Source organism: Prionailurus bengalensis, chromosome A3 (assembly GCF_016509475.1).
Source record: "Prionailurus bengalensis isolate Pbe53 chromosome A3, Fcat_Pben_1.1_paternal_pri, whole genome shotgun sequence".
In the NCBI taxonomy this organism is placed as follows: Eukaryota; Metazoa; Chordata; class Mammalia; order Carnivora; family Felidae; genus Prionailurus; species Prionailurus bengalensis.
The window spans coordinates 100988894-101011298 of NC_057354.1; the positions used below are offsets into that span (position 1 = coordinate 100988894).

A 22405-nucleotide genomic window follows, 5' to 3' on the forward strand; every position below is an offset into this window, starting at 1 on the left:
AGAGTTCGATTTCTGACAAAATGTAAAAAAGCAAATGTACAAATAACCACACAGCTTGTGCCACACCTGAAGCTCCACAAAGTGACAATTAAGAGCAATGGTTCTGGAGTCAGACCTAGAGTCAAATTACAGTCCTATCACTAAGAGCTGGGTGACCTTAACCTCTCTCCACCTCAATATTCTCCTCTGCTAAGGAGCATCCACATGGCGAGATATAGTGAGGATTACATGAGATTATGTCCATACGATAGTATAAAGCCCGATGCATGGTAAGCGTTCAAAAGATGCCAACTATGATGATGGTGATGATGGTGGTGACGATGAGCATGAGGATGATATGCTGCCTGAGACACACGAGTTGCTGTTGAAATAAAAAATAAAAAGACCACATCCGGCCAAAAGGACAAGGAGGGGCTTCACGAGCCCAAGCCCAAATAAATGGTCAGGGACTAAGTCCATCAATGTGCCTGCCAGCTCCTGCCAGTGTTCAGCAATGTATCCGAGAGCAAGCAGCAACAGGCACCATACATGTCCTTTTCAGCAAGGCACTCGAGTCCACTCCCAGAAGCCAAGCCAGCCTAGCTCCAATATCACTAACATCATGAAGACTGGAAGTGGCAGAGGTTAGCAAAGAAAAGGGGATAATAATAGCTCTGTATCAACACAGTCCTGACTCAGACGAAATCATAGCAGCATGGGCACAAGGATCTTGAAAACAAATTAGTCTTTATCTGTCAAAACATTCTGAGGTGGTTAGAATTCATATGGCTCTCTCATTTGTAAACCTCTCAGCCCGTCTCCGTCTCCTCTCAAAAGCTCATTTCCATTCATTTTCCACAAACCCCAATCCACCCTGCCACTTTGGCTCTGCTCTGGAGAACGTCCATTTTATTATTCTGGGAACAATCAAGAATTGTTCACTGGTACTCTGCAAAACTGGGTTCCTTATTTGGGAATATAAATATGGATCCCCTAAGTTTGTTAAAGCTTAAAACCACATTCTCCATAATTCAATGAGCCACACCACCACATTAAAGCCTTTAAAGAGTCCTATACTGTTTCAGGTTAACTCACTGTATCTCCAACGAATTTGACCACACTGGGATATACTGTTAGTTGACCATCCGAAAGTCACTCCCAACCCCATTCTTGACACGATGAAAAAAAGAAAAAAAAACAGATTTCCCAATCTCCCTTGTAGCTATGGATGGCTATGTGGTTCAATTCTGGCCAATGGGAGGCAAGGGGAATTTGCTAAGGGATTTCTGGGAAAGGCATTTCTTTTCCAAATATGCAGGAGAAAGGCCTGAACCTACTCCCTGTCTCCTGCCTTTGACTGTGGTGGAACTGCCATCTTGTGACTAGGTGACTCACAGAGACATCCATTTAGAGCCCTGACATCTCTGACTCACCAGAATAATGACAGTACCCGCTTACTCCTAGACTTCTTGTGAATGATCTTCATCTATTTCAAGACATATATTTTTTCATCTCTGAAATTGAGGTGGGTCTTAAAATTGTTGTTGCCTTGACATCATTGTCATTGCCTACGCATGAATGCATTTGGTTGTCATCCCCATGGCATGAATGGACAACTGAACTGAATTGAAACCATTCAGAACCACCCACAGAAGAAATATGAGTCCAGGTTGTCTAAAACACACTCCATTGACACCTCTGGTAAGATCAAGAAAGTGGCAGCATCCACACTGGCAGAATGGTTATCAGCGGCATGGATGAAAATCCCAGAGACAGCAGCCAGCTGTGTATTACCAACGCTCTGGAAGGTGGAGCGTGATACAGCATGGTCATAAACAGACACTGACGAGCTCAGTTGAAAAGTGATTCAGAAGAGTGAGACTCAGAAACTGAAAAATCGAGGTTAGGAAGAAATTCAATCAATTTATTGTGCTTATGTGTTCCTTTTAATGTATGTGCAAAGTGATACACACAAAAATCTATGTCTAAACAAGTCTAAAAGGGTCCTTTTGATAAGTAGAAGTAAAAATTCTAAGTGGAAAAGGATTAAGCCCTAATTTGATTGGCAATATTTTCCTCCTTTAGGGGTAGATAACAATGTTATCTTACATAGTCTTAGAAACTATCCCATTCTTTTTTTAAATAGGCTTCATGCCCAATGCAGAGCCCAACATGGGGTCTAACGTGGGTCCTGAACAGACAACCCCAAGATCAAGACCTGAGGTGAGACCAAGAGTCAGACACTTAACCAACTGAGTCACCCAGGTGCCCCCAAACCACTGCGTTTTAGATTCAATACAATATGGTTGCACTTCTCAGAGAAGTTTTGTCTGACCACCTCCGCTCCCTGTCGTATGCTTTCAGTGAAGTCTGTACTTCTTTGTAGCACCTCACACAATTACATTTAACTATTGGCATTGTTTGTTGGTTTGTCTTCCCCTCCAGATTGTTTCATTTATCGGTGTCTGCCATGTTACCTGACATACATTAGGGCTCAAGGAGTTGAATGAGTGAACATATGGCCATGTATTGAGCAATTTCCTCAGTAAAGAGCAGTAACAGGAAATCCCCACCCCTACCCTAGTGCATCGGCCAGGGTCCCATACCTCAAGGAGCATTCTGTTGAATAGGGACATGTGCTCTGTCCACAAGGAGTATATGAGAAAGGCCAGAGGGCTGGAGGGTGCAAAGGACAGACAGTGTGCATTGGAGCAGCCAGACATACCAGAGGAGACTATGCTTGACCTGGCCTTAGAGGACTTGGGTAGGTGAAGATGGAGACCAGGTGGAAAGAGAAGTATATTTCTTGGTCATCCAGCACTCAGAGCTGCCCATTCAATGACAGATGAGGTCTTTGCAGTTTTGTCTGCTAAGGGGATGGGGGTCCAGTTATACTGTGTTAATGTCCAAATGAATGCATTTGTGAAAGTGCCTGCTGACAGGTCACAGGGTTTCTTTTAAAACAGCTGGACCAGTGGGGGGCGGGGGCAGGAGTGACACATACTCTTCACTGCATGCCCTCTTTTGTGCTTTTGGAATTTTATACCATAAACATATATTACCTTTAAGAATCATTACCACTTCATTTTTAGGAACACTCATAGCACTTTCCCAAGATCACCTTGAGGATCCTATTTTGTAAATATAGGGCTTGCATGACGCTGACAAGTGCCATCTAGACCAAAACAGAATGACATGAGACTACTTAAAAACAAAAAACAAAAAACAAAAAAACAAAAAACAAGATTAGAACAGAGAAGGAAGAAGTGGTACCTCCAGAAACTGCAATATATTAGCTTTCCAGCCCCAAGAGCCTTGTCTCAACTCTGTTATGAGGAGCCTTGACCAAGTCACCTTGGTCTTTGCCAGCTTTGCAACCTCATTGGGAAATTAAAGCATTGAACAAGATTCCCTTCCAACTGGAAAATTCTAAGTTCAAGAATCTGTGACCCTCTTTGGTGGCTCATTATCTGGCTCTGATTGCAATTCCAAAATAAGGGTTTTTAGAATTAGTTGAAAATCTCTAGAATAATTGTTGGGTCTCCCACAGTAACTCTGTGTGTTTAACATGTGTGTGTGTTTAAAAATTTTTTTAATGTTTATTTATTTTGAAAGATTGAGAGAGAGGGCAGGAGGGGCACAGAGAGACAGTGGTAGAGAGAGAGAATCCCAAGCAGGCTCCACACTGCCAGCACAGAGCCCAACGTGGGGCTCGAACTTACACACTGTGAGATCTTGACCTGAACCGAAAGCAAGAGTCAGATGCTCAACTGACTGAGCCACCTAGGCACCCCATGTGTCCGTGTTTTGAAAGTCCTGTATCAATTTCCTCCCCATCCAACACTCAGTTTAGAATATGAGCCATAGGAAAAGCTAAGGATGTGGGGGCCCTTTCATGAACCAAGGTCAGCCTACTTCAAGTACATCTGAGTCTGTCCCTAGGGCTGTCATGTCACAAGACAGCACTGTCCTTACCAGCCCACCTCTCAGCCTACCACCATATAATCTGTTGTACTCTTGACCTCTTCATTCCCTAGATGTTATAAGCATGTCTACCCAGTTTTGTTATTGTTGCTTATTTACATGTTGTTTTAACAGACCCACCTCGCTGCTTTCTGGGCAGGTCAACACAGGGCCTGGCGATTCTTTCAGGGTGCTCCTAGAATCCCCAGAAATCCCACAGAAATGCCTTGAGGCAAGGGAGGGTAATCCATTCCTGATTGTTCAATCATTTTTTTTTTTTTTCTGGCTAAAACTCTTAGAAAATTAGACTTCAAGAGGTAAACTGTGTCACTGAACTTTCTGAGATCTTTAATTTCTAATCTTTCCCCCAGTTGGTAAGGGATGAAGAAGCCACTTGGCTAACACACTGCCGAATTCTGTATGTTTTGATGTTTTTCTTCTTTTTTTAAAAAGAAGTGTGTGTGTGTGTGTGTGTGTGTGTGTGTGTGTGTGTGTGTTTTAAGTAAACTCTACCCCCAACATGGGGCTCAAACTCACAACTCTGAGACCAAGAATTACATGCTCTACCAACGGAGCCAGCCAAGTGCCCATTTTGATGTTTTTCTTAGTAAGGGGAACGGGTGTGTTCCTGGGAAAGCCCAGACCTTTACTAATCTGGTATTCCGAGTAAAATAATTTACCACTAATAGGATGCCTGCCATGAGGGCCCACAGAGCCCAGATGCAACACAGCAACTAAGCTTGGCTGCAAGCCCCTGATGAGGTCCTCTTTTCTCGGGGGACACACCAAGTCACAGGGAAAGGCTCTAGCAGAGCCTTCATGGATATCGAATGCCTGTAACTAATGACAACAAGAATAAAGACAACAGGTTTTAGTGAGTCAGGCAATGGATAACAAAGCCACCAGCATAACCACATTCCCCACTGGTAATTCAGAAAGAGTTAGTATTTCCTTCTCCGTACCCACTTCGCTGACAGTTAACCTCTATAGCTACACATGCTCTACATCAATGCCAAGCAGACTCCTTATCAACATGCTGATGAAAATGGGCCGCCTTGATTGTGACATAAAATTAGATTAACAAACAAAGGAGAAAGAAAGAGGATTTCTCCCCCAATAGCATCAGTCATCAAATTCAACTCGTTCTCCAGGCATTAAGCAAAGAAAAAAAAATCCAAGTAAGTTAATCACAGGTTAGATGCTACCAAACTGACACGAAAAAGAGGCTCTGGAAGGATGCTGAAGTGGGACTGGTTCTGGATTAACACACATGAACACACGCAGGTGTCGGTAGGAGAAACACCTGGTTCCGATCCAGACCATGTGCTGGTGGGCAGAGGTCGCTGCTGGCCTCTCTACCCGACTGGATCAGTTTGGAGTTAGTCACACCTCTCAACGGGGTTACCTGCCCTTCTCTGAGGTCCAAAGAGGAGACAAAATGAAAGAGTCGAGCCACCTGACAAATGGGAAAAGAAAAAAGCCATGGGCACCAAGCCTACAAAACAGGATTGAAGGGAGCCATGCTGTCTTCACCACCTCACTCACTCACTCACTCACTCACTCACTTCCTCCTTCCCTCATTCGAGCGAAGGCAGAGGGAGTGTTCACAAAGCTCTGTGTGAAGCCCCACAGAGGAACAAAGATGAACGTGAAACATGATGCAATCCCTACTCCCAAGGAGCTCACAGTCTAGCCAGGGCATCAAGACACAAATGCACACAAGGCAGCAAATGACAAAGATGACAAAACGTGAGGCAGAAGTTCCAGGGAGGGAGACAGCGCAGCTGGCTGACACCGGCGGAGGTCTCACACGAGAGCTCACACTCGAGTGGAGCCAGGGCTGCGGCACCGGAACGAAAGGGGAACAATACTGCAGCCTGGTCATCTGAGCCAGGCCTGCACTCTGGTGATAGGGCTTCGGGGTCACCAGGAAGGACTCTCCACACACAGCTGACGTCCCTGTCCTCGCACATAGACGTCCACCACAGAGCCTCAGCTGGAAGCTTTGCCTTGTCCAAGCCTCCTCCTTGGAAAGGCAAAGGCCCTGAAGGGAGGTTGATGTGGTAGCGATCCCACTTCCTGGGCTGGGGTGGGGGAGGTGGTGCAGGTGGAAGACAGGAGAGATGTTGCTAAAGGACAATGAGGGGGAGAAAGGACTGGAGCGGGGGCGGGGGGGGGGGCGCGCATCCACAAGACAAATTTGTTTAGCTGTTGGTGAAAAGAGGAGCTATGGTTGTATTTGCACATGTGCCCATATTATCATAAAAATGATGAAGCTCTAAAGAAACTCTATCTTACGGTAACATGTATTTGTAACCCAAATTCCTTCACCTAGAATGTACTATATCCTGCATTTGAGTGTTGCCCCAGCCCTGCCTCAGGGCAAAGAGGGAGCCTGCTTTGGTGGCATTTGCTGGCCGCCTCTTGTATATTAATGCACCTTCTTAGCTCCCAGGGATGTTTGATATAAAATGGTCACGAGAGGAGGCAGACAACCTTGACTGTCTCCAGGGCTGTGACCAATTCTAAAATTCTCAGTGGCAAGACAGTCATCTCTCAGGTACTCAGCCATGTGTTCTCAGGGGCTGGTGATGTAACCCAAGTAAATAATGGTCAGGAAACGTTAGCCCAATGTGTTGGGGGGGTGGGGCTGGGAGGGGGCCCGGGGGTGCTTGGAGAGATTCAGGGAAAACGGGACTGGGAACTAGAAAGTCTCACTCTGAGCCCAGCTTGGCCACTAACAGCTGTATGACCCTGAGTGAGCCATTCAACATCCGGGTCTCAGTGTCCACCCCTGAGAAGTGGTGGTGGTGGGGTTACAAAGACGGCATCTAAGGCTCCTGCCTGCTCTAGCAACCTATGGGTTTGACATTCCTTCTCTCTTGGGGGAGGGCAGATGCTCACTGTTGTAAGCTGACCCCAGGGACCCACTCACCATGAGGCTGAAGAGGAGGAGGAAACAACTGTATGGAAAATGGGGCCGAGAGCCACGAGGGATCTGAAGCCCAGGGCCGGAGGGTGGCTTGCCCAGGGAGACACAGCACCAGCAAGGCGGGCCGGGGACAAGAGTGCAAGTAACACCAGATCCTGTGCTCACGCTACCGCACCACAGAGAAAAGACGGGAAGAGAGCCTAGATCCACAGGACAGGGAAATTCAGTTTCCTCTCCAGAAGAGTCTGAACTGTAAAGAGCTTCCCAACACCAGCATCTGACTTGTTTCTTTTATTCTGCTCAACAGAACAATGATCAACCTCAGAGATCAAACCAGCATACAGAAGTGAGTAACAGGCAACCTTTATTAAGCATTTAGTATGAGCTCTGCATTCTTTGAAATCTTTATCTCCATCATCTCATGAGTGTTTTGTGGCATCATGCCTATTTTTCAGGTGAAGAGGCTGAGGCTCAGAGAGGTGCAGCAGTAATGTGGGAGCTGGGGTGTTTAATCGGGCCCTGCTTACCCCCAAAGTCCACGTGTGATGCGGAGTACTGCTCTATAAGCTGTGACAGCTATAAATATGTACGACAGTCCTTCATTCCTTTAACATTTACTGAGCACCTACTAGGGATGCAGATAAGATATGAACTCTAGGGGCACCTGAATGGCTCAGTACAACTTCAGCTCAGGTCACGATATCACGGTTCATGGGTTCAAGCCCCGCATCAGGCTCTGTGCTGACAGCTCGGAGCCTGTGGCCTGCTTTGGATTCTGTGTCTCCCTCTCTCTCTGCCCCTCCCTTGCTCATGCTCTGTCTCTCTCTCTCTCTCATAAATAAACATAAAAAAAAAAAAGATATAAATTCTAATGATGACAACAGAGTGCCATGTGGGGACCAAGAAGCAAGAGAACAGTTCCACCTGGAATCAGAAGAGGTTTCCATGGAGACAGTGGCATTTGACCTTGAAGGGTGGAAAGGATTTCAAACAGGGGGTGACAGGGGCAGATGAAGGACCAACAAGAGCAGAGGCAGGAAAGAGAAAAGTCTAGAAATAGCAACTCTGTGTGCTATTTCTAGAACAGCACAGAAGGTGGTGCTGTAAGTGCAGTACAAGAGGACCCAGAAAGGTAAGGAGGGACAAGACAGAAAGGCTAGGATCAGAGCTCAAATGGCAAAGGAGGAGAGCAGCAGTGACTATCTGGGTGGCTACTGCAATAGTCCAAGCCAAAAGGAAGGGTGTGGGGAAGAAGGCCTAGAGAAAGGGAAGAGATGTAAAATGGGCAGGACTTGAAGAGTAAGTAGGAAGAAGGAAGAGCATCAAAGATGACTGAGATCTGGAGCCTGGAGGTCTGGAGGGGGTGGTGATTTCATTGTCATCAGAAAGATGGGACACAAGAGGAGGGGTGGATTCAGAGTTAGAAAAATACTAGGTAAAGATACCAAGGAGACAAGGTGAGGAGAAGTTCAGCAGAGAATCAGAAATGCAGTACTGGAGTCCCAGGCAGAGAAGCTAATCTGGGAACCAGGCATCAGGGGACAGCTCAAGGTGAGATGGTCCTGGGAGGGAGAAGAGAGCGAGGTGAGGCCCTGGAGAAATCCCACCCAACACTGCTGAGCGAGGGGAGGAGGAAGGGAGCTAGCAGGAGACAAGAGTCTGGAAGGAGGAGGTGACTAAGAAGGCGCCACATCACCACAGCCAAGAAGAAGCTCTTCCTGCTCACAAGTGATCTTGAAAACGCTTTCTCAGACCTCGTAGGTTCAACCAGGCTCCTCTCCAAGACCAGGTAAGCAGGCAGGCTTCTCTCTTCCCACCTGGACCCTTGATGCATCCAGCTATACACAACCTCCACAGGTTAACTTGGGACAGAGAGGGGGCAGGAGACATCCGTGTGAGTTCCTGGCCCTTTCTCTTTAGCTGACTGGTGGCACTGTGTCTTCTGTTGTTTTATTCTCTCTAGCCATCTACCAGGTGGAGTGAGGTGCCACAGTCGTCCCAGCAGAAACACGGGAGAGGAGGGATCCAGGATGATGATGGGGTGTTGAATAATGAAGGCAAACATGGTAGAACCACACTGGCAAGAAGTCTTGCTTGGTTCTGATTCAACAAGTTGCAGAGAGCTTAGCTCGGGTGCAAGCTGATTTGTTTGAGAGACTTAGACGGCAGGCAATACTTCTCAACTTTTTCAGCAGGTTGTTCAGCAGTTTAGATAATCTTGGGGTTTAAAACTGGTTGCCATGGTGAAGTGTAAATATTAATTTTATGTCACACTGTCCTTAGCTAAAACAGAAGAGAGAAGGCCAACTTAATGTAACCCAACACAATGGCTTGAAAGTGTTCCTCAGCTACTGGATGGAGCAGACACGAGGGTGTGACAGTGAGGTGAGACACAGAGACATGGAGGGGATGGCAGTCTTTTCTTCTTCCTTGGAAATGCTTTCTGAGAATGAGCTGACACAGGGAAGTTTTATAGAAGGAAAATCAATACCTGCCCTCTGATTAATTGTAAACAGGTGGTTTGCACCTAATTAGTATTCAACAGATACAAAAAACAAAAAACAAAGGCAAGGAAAAAACGACTCCAGTCTGGCCAGAAGCTGCAAATCACTGGTTTTATGAGCCTCTGGGAATGAGCTTCTGGTTCCAAAAATAAAGTTTCATGGTGGTTTGAAAGCAGTATTTTTTTCAAGCAAGAAGTTTAGATAAGGCAGTGATGGATAATAGGGAGGGGACTTTTTTTGTTTAACTATGCCAAAAACTATCTCGTAGAGTTTGTTTTATTCTTCAGGCAAAATTGAGTGGGACTTTAAAAATGAGCGGGGAAACACCACAAGTTGTCTCTCTGTGGCTCTAGTACCCATGTTCAGGTGCCATCCTGTAACCGAGGCTTGGCTATCCCTTGGCGGCTGTTGACCATAACTGCAGGCAAAGTGCCTGAGTTTTGGCTGGCAGATTGGGGAAATGGAGGTCATGGTGTGAAAGCAGCACTGGGCCAAGGAAGAAGAAATAAAAGCAACACCATGGGTGATGCTATAGGTTGAGTTTCCATCTCCCTATTTTGCTGGTGAACCTCATTTAAGGAGGCCCCACAGTGCTGAGTGGGTAAGAGAGGGGCCCTGTCAAAGCCAGGGCACTGCAGGTGAAGGGGGGAAATAAAGGCAAAGAGAACCCAAGACGTTTCATAGAGGGCTTGGGGCAGTGCTGCCCAAAAGAACCTTCCGTGATGTTGGAAACCGTCTATATCTGTGCCAGCCACCTGCTACCACAGCTGCTGAGGATTGGAAATGGGACTAATATTACTGAGAAATTGAATTTTAAATTTACGTAATTGTAATTAATTCAAATGTAAGTAGCCGCACTGGACAGAGCGGGACTAGAGAATCAAAAACGTTTATTCTTCAGATCAACAAGGTTTGATGAGTAGCTATGAATGCAGAATGCTAAACAAGTAGGCACTGGTTCTTTATTTTGTTTTTTTCTAGGCAAGAAACAAAGGAAAAGAATCTAGAGTCCCTCATCTCCAGAAGCTAACAATATAATAGGAAATGCTAGATTCTAGGGAGAAAAAAACCACACACAGTCTGGGGAAGCAGAACCCCGAATCCACAGCACCCAGAATCCACTGCACTACTTGGAGCAGTGTCTTAACGGGTGACTTTAACAACAGAATTGGTATTGGAGGAGCTGTTCTAAGGATCGGATCTCCAGGGGGAGTAAAACAACATTATTTTTCAAGTTATGGGACAAGTAAAAAGCAAGGTTTGTTTACTAGGTCTAAGAACGGGGCAGATGGAAGAGACCTAATACGTGCTTCCTAGTTCAAGAGCGATAAGGTGGCCTTGGACACCTCACAGTTTTAAAACTTTTTATCAATTGGTTTTTCTCCTCATGGTTTCTCTTTCTTGTGAGAATGTGTTTTGTTTATTTTAGAGAATTATTTTTATTTTTCTTAGCCTTATTTATTTTGACAGAGAGGGAGAGCACGACAGAGGGAGGGTGAGAGAGAGGGAGAGTAGAATCCCAAGCAGGCTTCATGCTGTCAACGCAGAGCCCCACGCAGGGCTCAAACCCACGGACCTTGTGATCATGACCGGAGCCAAAAAACAAAACTCAGACGCTTAACCGACTGAGCCACCCAGGCGCCCCTCTCGGGCATTATTTTTAAAAAGAGAGAAAGATTTCCAATTCTAGTCTTTAAAAAACCTGGGGCTCAATTTTCCCTCTGGGTGAAATTACTGGCTGGGAAACACCCAGCTTTGAGGCTCAGAGCCCACTCAGAGACCAGGGACGTTTAGACCGATGGTCCTAGAGAAGGGTGTCCTCAGGAGGGAGACAGAGCAGTTTCATAGAAAGAAAAGATGCATCGACATTTCCCAGGGACAGAAACCCTGGGGAAAACTGGGGGTGGGAGGGGGATTAGTAGTCCTGGAGGAGAAACTTCCCATGTGTAATTGTGTTGTTTTCGTTTTTCCAGTTCTAAAATAAAATATTAACGTTAATAACAACTTATATTTGTACAATACTGTTTACAAAGTTTCTTCACTCCTGATGATGCAAAAACCCTGTAAACATCTGTTTCTTTTTTTTTTTTTTTTTTTTTTTTTTAAATTTTTTTTTTTTCAACGTTTATTTATTTTTGGGACAGAGAGAGACACAGCATGAACGGGGGAGGGGCAGAGACAGAGGGAGACACAGAATCGGAAACAGGCTCCAGGCTCCGAGCCATCCGCCCAGAGCCCGACGCGGGGCTCGAACTCACGGACCGCGAGATCGTGACCTGGCTGAAGTCGGACGCTTAACCGACTGCGCCACCCAGGCGCCCCTCTTTTTTTTTTTTTTTAAGTAAAGGGCTCAAATACAAGAAAAATTACAAGAAAAGAAGTATTAACTAAAAGTGTGGCCACATGTTGTACACCTTAAGCTAATATAATCTTACATGTCAATTATACTTTAATTAGAAAGAAAGAAAGAAAGAAAGAAAGAAAGAAAGAAAGAAAGAAAGAAAGAGTAACCAAAAGATCTTTTAAGCTCCACACTTTCCTCCTGGGGAGCCCTCAAAGGATGGGGGGAAAAAAGCAGAAGACAGAGGAGAAATGACCCTTCATCCAGTCACCTGACCCCAGCCTCCTTTTATTCTGAAGTAAGAGACAGTCTTTCGGTTACCTCACACTCTCTTCCATGTCCATCTGGCTAAACGCAGTAGATGTTTAGAGTGAGAACTGATTTGTGAGTTGAGGGTGTTTTCTGGGAGGAGAAAGGTAGGGCCCAGGAGTCGTAAAATGGAGCCATGAGTAGGGTGACCATGGGTCCCTGTTTGCTTGGGATTGGGTTCGTGTATACGGGTTCCTGGTGTAATTATTCCAGAAAGGCGTACTGGACTGGTTTGGACATTAAAATTTATGGTCACCCTAGTCATGGGTGACTTGGCAAAGTATCTTTTTTTCATAAAATTGCTCTATTCCCGTTATCACCAAGGTGGTTCAGGGCTCAGCTGGGTGCAATGCACTGTGCTGGGCTCTTTGTAGCATTACAAAGAGGGAGAAGAATTTGTATTCCCACCATAATATTTCTCAAGTGGCATGAAGTCTTGAGGAAATGAAACATTCACACACACACACACACACACACACACACACACACACACCTCACTTTCTCATTCTCAAGCTTAATGCTTCTAAGAAGCCAAATTTGCATCCCAGGAATGTTAAAGAAGTTAAGTGTTTTAACCCTAATCACCTGTGCATTTCTGGTTCTGGATGGGGCCTCAGGCAGTGACCTGTTCAGAACTGGCTGTTTAACAATCATCCGGGCAACTTGTTAAAAATACAGATTGAGCCTACTGCCTGAGATTCTGAATCAGCACATCTGAGAATCTATTAAAAAAATAAAAACAAAGCTTCCCAGGTGGTTTGGACATGAAAGCCAGATTTGGACTCACTGGTGAGTCATCATCCTTTGACCCCTGCCTAGAGCGATCCATTGTTGCTGTGGAAACCACTGATTTACTCCTCAGCCAGACTGGATTCCACATCTGTTTCAAAAATAGAGGGCATTATTTTTAGAAGACAAGATGTGTTTTCTCCCTTAAGATATTTATATTTAGAGAGGAAAAGCAAAGCCCCCAAAAGGCAGAAAACTTTCTCATCTGAAACAAACTCAACAGGAAGCGGGCATCCTCACGACTTGAGCACAACTAGAAAGAACTAGTGAGCGGTTATTTCCTGAGGCAAGTTTCAGATTGCTGGAGCTTCCTTCACGTTTAGTTGTTGTAAGGTGCCCAGCTGGAGGCTTGGGCTCATGGGGTTCCCCGCATGGTCTGAGGGGCTGGTGGCGGCTCGCCAAGATGGTATCAAGACTCTGGAGGCTCCAGCTTGAGGCAGACCTGGAAAAGGATGGCCCTACAGAATTACCATCGGAATAAAATTTACACACACGCAGCTGTATGGCCAGGAGGCCACACTGAGCCAACCCGATAATTATACCGCACTTATGCTCTATGACTGAGCTGAGGAAACAGCAGCACCCATCTTTCTTCAGGCTTCAGAAGCAGAGGAGATGGGGTGGAGAGAGGAACTGACAGAAGGTTTCTGGAGCTTTGTGTTGCAAAGTTGCCCTGATGACTTAAGAATTTAGCAAGTCAGAGTTCTCTTATCTTTCAGCTTAAAAAAGGAAAGCACAAAATGGTTACATCTCAAATAGAAGGATCTTGGCATTCGCTGCTCTTTGTAAATCCTGACACATCTCCTTGGGATACCACAGCAGAATGTCCCCTCCAAAGATACTCACTGGGATCCATCACCTTGCCAGCAACGATTGGACTAAGAGGGACACCTCACTACAGTTCTGTGTTATAGAAGGAGCTGGTCCTTCTCTGAATAGGAATCATTCCGTTTTGGTGTCCCTTCTCTTTCTCCCAGCCTTTGTCTGTAGAACTCCTTGACTTCAGGTAGACAGTACTTTTCAAACAAATGCTCGGCCCCAGTGGGTAAGTCTTTCTTCCTACTGTGCTTCTCTTGGGTCAGGACATAGAAAACCCAGCTTGGGCCCCTGATCCTGGCTGTCAGCATGCTCCATCTCACCATCCACTCAGAGCCCATGGAGCACCAAGGTCGGTATCAACTGACCTCTTCCAAAGCCTTTCACAAGTCTGCCCCCTTGCCTACAACCCTCACACCACCACCTAGGACATATAGCTTCCCTTTGCTCATACAACTCACTTCCCAGTCAGTGTGTCTGCCCAAACATTAGCATAACTGCCTCTCCTCCATCCCCAGCCGACTGTAGACCCCTACTCCACATTTGGACTGGGGGTAAGGGACTGTCACCAGGAAACACAAGGCCATCTCCTGAATTTACTCTGAGGGAAGATGTCTACCAATCGAATTTTTCAGGGCTGAGCACACAATGAGAAATGGACATAATGACAAGGAGAACGTGACGTGAGAAGAAGCTAGAAGGAACACAGAGGACGTGAATGGGGTTGGATGGAAAAGAGAAGTGATGCTTACATCACAGACCAGAGTTTACTTTGAACCTCCTTCAGCGTTAATTGCGGCTGCTACAGGCATCCTCCTCCTCCATGTCTGTACCACTCACCTCCTCTGGGACCCTGGGTTCCTTCCCTCAGGTCAGGTGGGCCACATGAGCTTGGAGCCCACCCACTCACTCAGGTAGTCTCCCCACCTGGCTATTTTGAGTGTAGGTGACTCTCCCAGTGCACCCTGGGAAACTGTAGAGAAGAACTCACTCCCTCCCTTTTCATTTTCTCTTTCTCCCAGGCTTTAGCTCCAACTAAGTCAGAGGTTCTTAATCTGGGACCCACAATGAGTTTCAGGAGCTCTGGGAAACTCTTAATATCGCATACATCATTTGTGCGTGTGTGTGCACGCACCCATAATTTTCTGGGGGCGAGATTCACTATTTTTTCCATCAGATTTTCAAAGGGACCCCCCAAAAAGATGAGGAATCCCTGATTGGTCCTGAGCCTGCCCTGTCCCATTTGTGTGGGTGAAGCAGGGCATGCTGACAGGGTCGAGATCCTCCCATGGTTGTAGTGCTCAGGGCCCCACACAGTACCTTGGAAGCAGCCATCACAGCTGCTGTGGCCGCCACATTCAAGCCCCGCTTCCCAAAGTGCACAAGGGCATCATAACTTCGGTCTTTTGCTTGGACCAGGCAATCATCGATTTCCTGTTGAAGGAAAAACGGAGGCACACTGAGTTGGAAGGTTCAAACAAATCTCTGTTCTTTCCCCCTTCTCCTGAACACTGGGCTTGGCAGCTTGCCCAATCACGGATTCTCACTGGGACTGAAAAGTCACTGGCACTTTGGGGTGTGCGTTCAGAGAGGGGAAGGTAGATGGGAGAAAGGAAGGAAACAAAAGAGATACAGGGAAGTAAAAAAGGAATTTTGAAAAAACAGCCATTTACCGACCCAGGAAGGTTTCCTTCTAGCAACACCCTACAATTGTTCCTGAAGCCCTCTAACCTCCCAGGGAGGCTCCCAGGGGTCCTGGATGTGGACAAGCGTGCCATTCCACACACAGCCATCCTATATGACACTGAAGGAACTGAGGGTGGAGAGAATGCCAAGAATGAAGCCTCTAACCTGAGACCTGCCACTAACTGCTTGTCAGGCTTTGGCAAGTGTTTATTTAGCCTTCTGAAAAATGAGGACAGTGATAGTAGCTAATTGGTGGAGCACGGGGAGGATTACATGAGATCATTCCAGTAAAGTATCTAACACAGTGGCTGGTTTCAATGGAGTGAGAACCACTGTCATCTTTCTATCTCAAGGGGATCAGTCCCTTGCAGTTCTAAAATTCTACAATTCTTAAGAAGTGCCTGGGTACTTCAGTCAGTCTGACTCTTGATTTCGGCTCAGGTCATGATCTCATGGTTTGTGAGTTCGAGCCCCGCATTGGGCTTTGCACTGCCAGCATGGAACCTGCTTGGGATTCTCTCTCTCCCTCTCTCTCTCTCTCTGCCCCTCCCCTGCACGTGTTCTCTCTCTCTCTCAAAATAAATAAACTTTAATAAAATAAAATTCTACTATTCTGTAACTATTAAATACTATATCCAAATACCTCTCCATGTAAGATATTGAGGGGAGATATTAGGACACAGAAAGAGATACTAGTGCTATTTTTGTTGCTAAGGGAGATCATTTTTACAGATAATGAAATAAAAGCAGAGATGAGAAGTCATGCAGCATCATCCCCAGGGTAAGAGGGAGGTTGGAAAAAGGATTGAAGTCTCTCTCCTTCAGGGGCAAAAATAATGGTTTACTTTAGATCTGCTTCAACGCTGGCTTTTTCTTTCTGTTTGTTACGTTTGAGTTGTTATCACTGTTGAAGGAGAACAGCTGTTTTGTAACTTACAGTAGCTCATTTCGGAGTTCAGTAACACAACGACACCTGGCCTCAGGCTCATTTGAAGTTCAGCACATTAGTGCATTTCCTTTGCTTTGAGGCATATCGTGGGTGAGTCAACCCCCTGTGCATTCCTGGTTTAAGGCTTCCCCAGGAAGTCACCACACTAAGTTTTCATTGTGACCCCTGACTGACTCTGGTAGGGATTCTTGGCAGCTCTTAAGTCAGCCACCTTCACTTCAATGGAAATTAGATTGGAGGCTTCAGGGTGAGCCCAGCATCTGGGGAAAGGGAAACGGAAAGAGTAGGGATTTGACAACCAGGGGAAGAGGGAGATCCTATTCCTCAAAACCCACCCTTCTGAGACAGGCAGTGCTGTATCCTAGTTCCTAAAAGGGTTCTCAGAAATGTCTATAGTAGTCTGCTCATGCAATTAACATGTTCCCTCAAAGCTTCCCCTGAGAAGTCCAAAGTACTCAACTTTCAGAGACAACAGAAATTGATACACAAAGCCACCTACAGTGCTCCTATTTTATGTTAAGAATCATATCCCAATCAGTTTAGAAGGTCATGTAATATAATTAATGAATGATACAATATTGGGCTCAATAATCCCACCCTTGGCAATTTATTCTAAGACAAGAAGTCAAAAGAAGAAATCCATCTCTATGTATTGTGGTGTTCATGAATCATGAATCAAGATCAAGTACAAACGGCTTATGTGCAAACATGTTTAAGATCTCAGACACAAATATTATATGTATATTAAGTGTTTTTGTTGTTTTTAGGTATTTGGGTTTGTTTGTGTTTTTTTTTGGTTCACTTAAAATTTTATTTTAAAGAAAGGTTTAATAGACTGCTATCCATAAAAAAGAAGTTACCAAAACAAATTAGTGAGGCAGAGGTAATGGATAATGGACTTTGCATTCATTATTGTATGAAACCTTAAAAAAAAAAAAACCAAAACACTATAGAACAAGTCACTGAAAGCAAATCCAGCAAATTAAGTTCAGCAGAGATGTTAAACAAAAAAATCATCTTACAGACAGTGACATTGTCTTATAAGAAGCTTAGAATTAAATTTCTTTTCAAGAGATATAAGTTCTAATTCTTACTTGAATTCTTACTTATTACTGACCCTTTCCTGCAATTTTCCCCTGTCTTATTTTTCCCATCTCTGACATTAGACAAATCTATATTTTCATTGCCAAGATGTTTGTGAAGTACTTTGATGCAAAATAAACACAAAAGGTAAACAGCATGAACAAATTATTATGACTGTTCTCATTAGTACTTACCAACCAATAATTACAAAAACAGCAGGGGTTCCACTGGTAACACATATTGTATCACTGAACAATAAAGCAACCCTGCACAAGAAATTTATTATCTTCCAGTCTCTGTTGGTAGCTGCCTGGGTACACGCTCAAGGCATTTAATCTCTTTATGCCTCCACTTTTCTATGTTAAGTTTTAAAAGTGATTTTTAATAGTCTATGTAAAAATCAGATCTATAGAAGGACAGGAGCTGAGCATGATAAAAGGAAGGAAATTCAGGTTAGGGAGTTGAATTATGAGCAAATCTTTTGTTGTTTTTTGTTGCAAGGTATGCAAATGTTTTTTAGCAAGTAATGATAAATAACATCTTTTTGAGGATTTCACCACTATTTCTAAACATGTCAAAAAGTAGATTAAAAAGAAGATTAGAAGGAACAAATTGTTGGGGGCAAATACGGGACAATCTAGGGTCCCCTACAATAAAACACTCTGTCCTTTTTACTTATCACTTTTAAATTTTTTACTCGCTGGAAGGAGTGACAAAGGCTTAGCAGCATAAATTACCTTTTCTTTTGAAGACAGCGTGGGATGTACAAACTTCCTGTATAGGAGGCTGGAGCCTTTTGTGTAGGGAGACAGCAGCCAGGCGACAAATGCTATTTTTAGTTCATAATAGAATGGAAACCTGGAGAGAGATGAGAAAATACACGTTCTGTTAGGTTCTCAGCAACACTGCCTGGGCCTATGAAGGACGAGCCCAGCACCTCTCATGCCTGCCCAAGGCTGCAAGGCTCCCAGATTCCTCCTTTCTCCACCCATGAAGCTATACGCGTACACTTGCAAACACAGAGCAAAAGCCCAAGGCCTCTATTTTTTTTTAAAGATTTAATTTTTATTTTTAATTTTTTTTTAACGTCTATTTATTTTTGAAGGAGAGAGACAGAATGTGAGCAGGGGAGGGGAGAGAGAGAGAGACACACACACAGAATCCGAAGCAGGCTCCAGGCTCTGAGCTGTCAGCACAGAGCCCGACACAGGGCTTGAACTCACATGCCGTGAGATCATGACCTGAGCCGAAGCTGGACACTTAACTGACCGAGCCACCCAGGTGCCCCTAAAGATTTAATTTTTTTAAGTACTCTCTATACCCAACATGGGACTCAAACTCACAACCCCAAGATCAAGAGCCACATGTTCTACTGACTGAGGTAGCCAGGCGCCCCCCAAGGCTTCTTTGGAAAGTCTGTTCTTGTTTTCATTTTTTGTCAAAGCCAGCCAGGGACCCAGGTTGTCTCCAGCCATCACCCTGCGGGCTATGCCTGGCAACTGCTCGTGTTTCTTGCAGGGTTCTGCTTGTTTAGGTTGCAGCTGGGGCTCCAGCCACAGCCTGTAGGTTCGGAAGGCTATGTTCCTCTGTGCCCTACATCCAGTCACTCACTCTTCACTTGTGGCCAAGAAAGCACAAGCACCTGAAGGCTTTATAACAGGGAGGAGCTGACAAAGAATCTTCAGACTGAGAATGAAAGCCTCCCCTTCTTGGCTGGGACAGGAGCCAAATTCTTGACAGCAAAAAGGATGCTACTCACCCTGCGTAAGTCGACGGCAGGCAAAAAGAGCTTGATCTTTTTGGTGCCAAAAGAAAGAAGGGTTCGGGGTGCAGGTAACATACAACTCCAGAGTCTGAAGTCCTGCACACTATTCATTTATGCATCACAGAAACACTGACCAGCACCAACAAGTGTCAGCTTGCGCTGAGCACTGTGTAGACAATGGTGAATAAAGAAGACCTGATCCCTGGTTGGAGCTTTTAGTCTAGCGGGAAACAGACAAGACTTTCTTGCACCCTTGGAACTGATAGTCCAGTCGGGAAAACAGTTTGATCAAATAATCACAAATAATATAGAATAGCAACCTGAGACAAGTGCTATAATGGGTCTCTGCCAGCTCACATGGTGCCTTTGTATATATAAGAAAAAGCCACCCCTCAACTGGATGCAGACCTGTGAGCACACGACTAGTGAACGAGCCTTCATTTGAACTTTAGCCCCACTCGCCACATTGGCCAGGTATCTTGCTCTATGAACAACCTGTGCAACAACACTTGGCTGTCCTGATGTGTACTGATACCATGTCTTTTTTGTTTTCTATATTCTGATGCTTTGACATCTTGGGTCCTTGCTGACTCTGGAGAGGGTGCCCCTCCTGGGATTAGCCAATTCCCAAAGATAGGAAACAACTCGCCCACAAGCAAGCCTTTCATATGCAAACTGACGAATCCAGAGCCCTTACCCCTACCACCTCTTTTGTGAGCTCACACTCTGGGCCACTCTCCAGCTGCCCTCACCATCCCAGGGCCAGGTCCCAGCCACCAAAGGACAGCCCCTTCACCCCAGAGCCCACTGAAATTATTCAGTCCAGCTAATCCTAAACATGTTTACTCTGCCTTGCGTGCTCCTTCCATGGAAACCACAATAAAGGTTCTTGCCCACACTTCCTACTTCTGCCTCTTGACTGACCTCATGGTGTGCTGTGCCTCCAGTTTCTAGGGATCTGTGATTTTAACAAACTTCTTCCTTCATGGCAGTCATTTCTGCATCTATGCGTTTTACCGTACCTGATTAAAACAAATCCTGGGTACTCTTAAAACATGATACTCTGAAGGAAAAGGACACCTGTGCTAGTCTGAAGAATCAGAAAAGTAAGCTCCTCCCATGTACCTTCTTTCCCAGCCCCCCTTCCCCCACCAAGGGAGCTGAAAATAAAGAGCAATTTCTGGTAAGTCAGTTCAGAGCCTTCAAGTCTCACACGGGACCCCCAAATCAGCAGCTCCACCCACTCTGCTTTCCTCATCCAGGTCTCTGGTCTGTCTTCTTCTGCCTCTGGCAGGCTCTTCCTGGATATTCCCTCAGCAACTCGAGAACACTGTCATGTCGAGATTGTTGAATGTTTCACAGCCATCACAGACAAGAGGCTGAAGGAACAGAGGCATGATTCTCCCACACTTAAACACTCTAGTGATTAATAATGGAGGAAATTTTGTCTTGGAAACAAGTATTTGCCAACCCCAAGGGGAAAGCAAATGAATCTAGCAAGCTCAGGCATCAACACAAGATACACACATAATCCCAAAGGATCTGTCACACGGCAGTGCTTTTGTTGCTTACGTAAAAGATGTGTTTTTTTTCAAAACAGGTAATGCATGCATATATAGTTTTAAAAATCCAAATATCCAGAAGAGTATACAACAAAGACTCTCCTTCCCATCCCAGACCCTTAGTCCCTTTTCCAAAAGCAAAATCATTATCAGTAGTAAACTTCAGATGCCTAAGATATAAAATCGTGTGGGTATATATGGCTCCTTTCTCACCCCCCCAAATATACACATTAACATTCTATAACCCCTTCCCCCCACCCCCCACCCCAACACGCAATTAACAGTATACTTTGGGGATTATCTCAAACTGCCTCTGGAATTATCGCACCAGGCCCTCATCAGGTATCATAAGGGGCTCCCAGTTGAGTCACTCAGACCCTGTGTTTCGCAGACACCTTGGGCCCACTTGGTTCCACCAATGCAATCACCACCAACCAGGTCACTTTCCAACTGATCTACCACAGTCCCAGCCTTCACCAAGAAGTGGAGAAGGACCCTGATCATTCCTTAATGATTAACCCTTGAACTGTCCAGAACTCTAGGATGTACTGTCTCCCCTAGATGCAGGTGCATAGCTCTTGGGTGTATGTGGGAGGTACAGACTTCCACACTTCTGATGTTACACTTTCACACTCCTGAGGGCTAACTATTTTTTTCAATTTTTTTTTATTTTATTTTATCGCTGTTATTTTTTCCAACCTTTTATCCTCAATATACAGAAAGTTGCACATATTTAATGTATACATTTTGATGAGTTTGGACATAGGCATATACCCATGATACCATCACCACAGGAAGTACATATGTCCATCACCTCCAAAAGATTTCTGTCCCTTTGCTTTTTTTTAATTTTATTTTTTATTTTTTAAAATTTACACCCAAATTAGTTAGCATATAGTGAAACAATGATTTCAGGAGTAGATTCCTTAATGCCCCTTACCCATTTAGCCCATCGCCCCTCCCACAACCCCTCCAGTAACCCTCAGTTTGTTCTCCATATCTATGAGTCTCTTCTGTTTTGTCCCCCTCCATGTTTTTATATTATTTTTGTTTCCCTTCCCTTATGTTCATCTGTTTTGTCTCTTAAAGTCCTCATATGAGTGAAGTCATATGATTTTTGTCTTTCTCTGACTAATTTCACTTAGCATAATACCCTCCAGTTCCATCCACATAGTTCCAAATGGCAAGATTTCATTCTTTTTGATTGCTGAGTAATACTCCATTGTATATATATACCACATCTTCTTTATCCATTCATCCATTGATGGACATTTGGCCTCTTTCCATACTTTGGCTACTGTTGATAGTGCTGCTATAAACATGGGGGTGCACGTGTCCCTTTGAAACAGCACACCTGTATCCCATGGATAAATGCCTAGTAGTGCAATTGCTGGGTTGTAGGGTAGTTCCATTTTTAGTTTTTTGAGGAACCTCCATACTGTTTTCCAGAGTGGCTGCACCAGCTTGCATTCCCATAGCTATTTTCTAAGAGGGTTGGACAAGTGATTGAATTGTCAAAATACATGCAATTAATGAATACAGAAAATTTCTGGAAGAGAACACAAGTAACTTTTAACAGGGGTGCCCCTGGGGAGACAGACTGAAGGCCTGGAGAGAGGAGGGACTTACTTTTTTGGTGTACTGTTTCAATTTCATTTTGCCATGTGATATAGTATTTTATAATTGTTAAAAAAAAAAAAAACTAGGGGCGCCTGGGTGGCTCAGTC

General features: G+C 44.8%; 1 protein-coding gene across 5 annotated transcripts in view; it reads right to left on the minus strand.

The window, feature by feature from the left end:
• Window positions 1-22405, minus strand: part of REEP1 (receptor accessory protein 1) — a 112923-nt gene that overhangs the window by 18208 nt on the left and 72310 nt on the right. For 3 of the 5 annotated variants that reach the window (XM_043603909.1, XM_043603908.1, XM_043603906.1), the window contains exons 4-6: window positions 18089-18209; window positions 14954-15067; window positions 5246-5398 (exon numbers count right to left, since the gene is read on the minus strand). In XM_043603909.1, the coding sequence (XP_043459844.1) occupies window positions 5246-5398; window positions 14954-15067; window positions 18089-18209 (388 nt within the window). The remainder of the gene's footprint in view (window positions 1-5245; window positions 5399-14953; window positions 15068-18088; window positions 18210-22405) is intronic. The other 2 variants (XM_043603911.1, XM_043603907.1) reach the window with 1 other exon arrangement.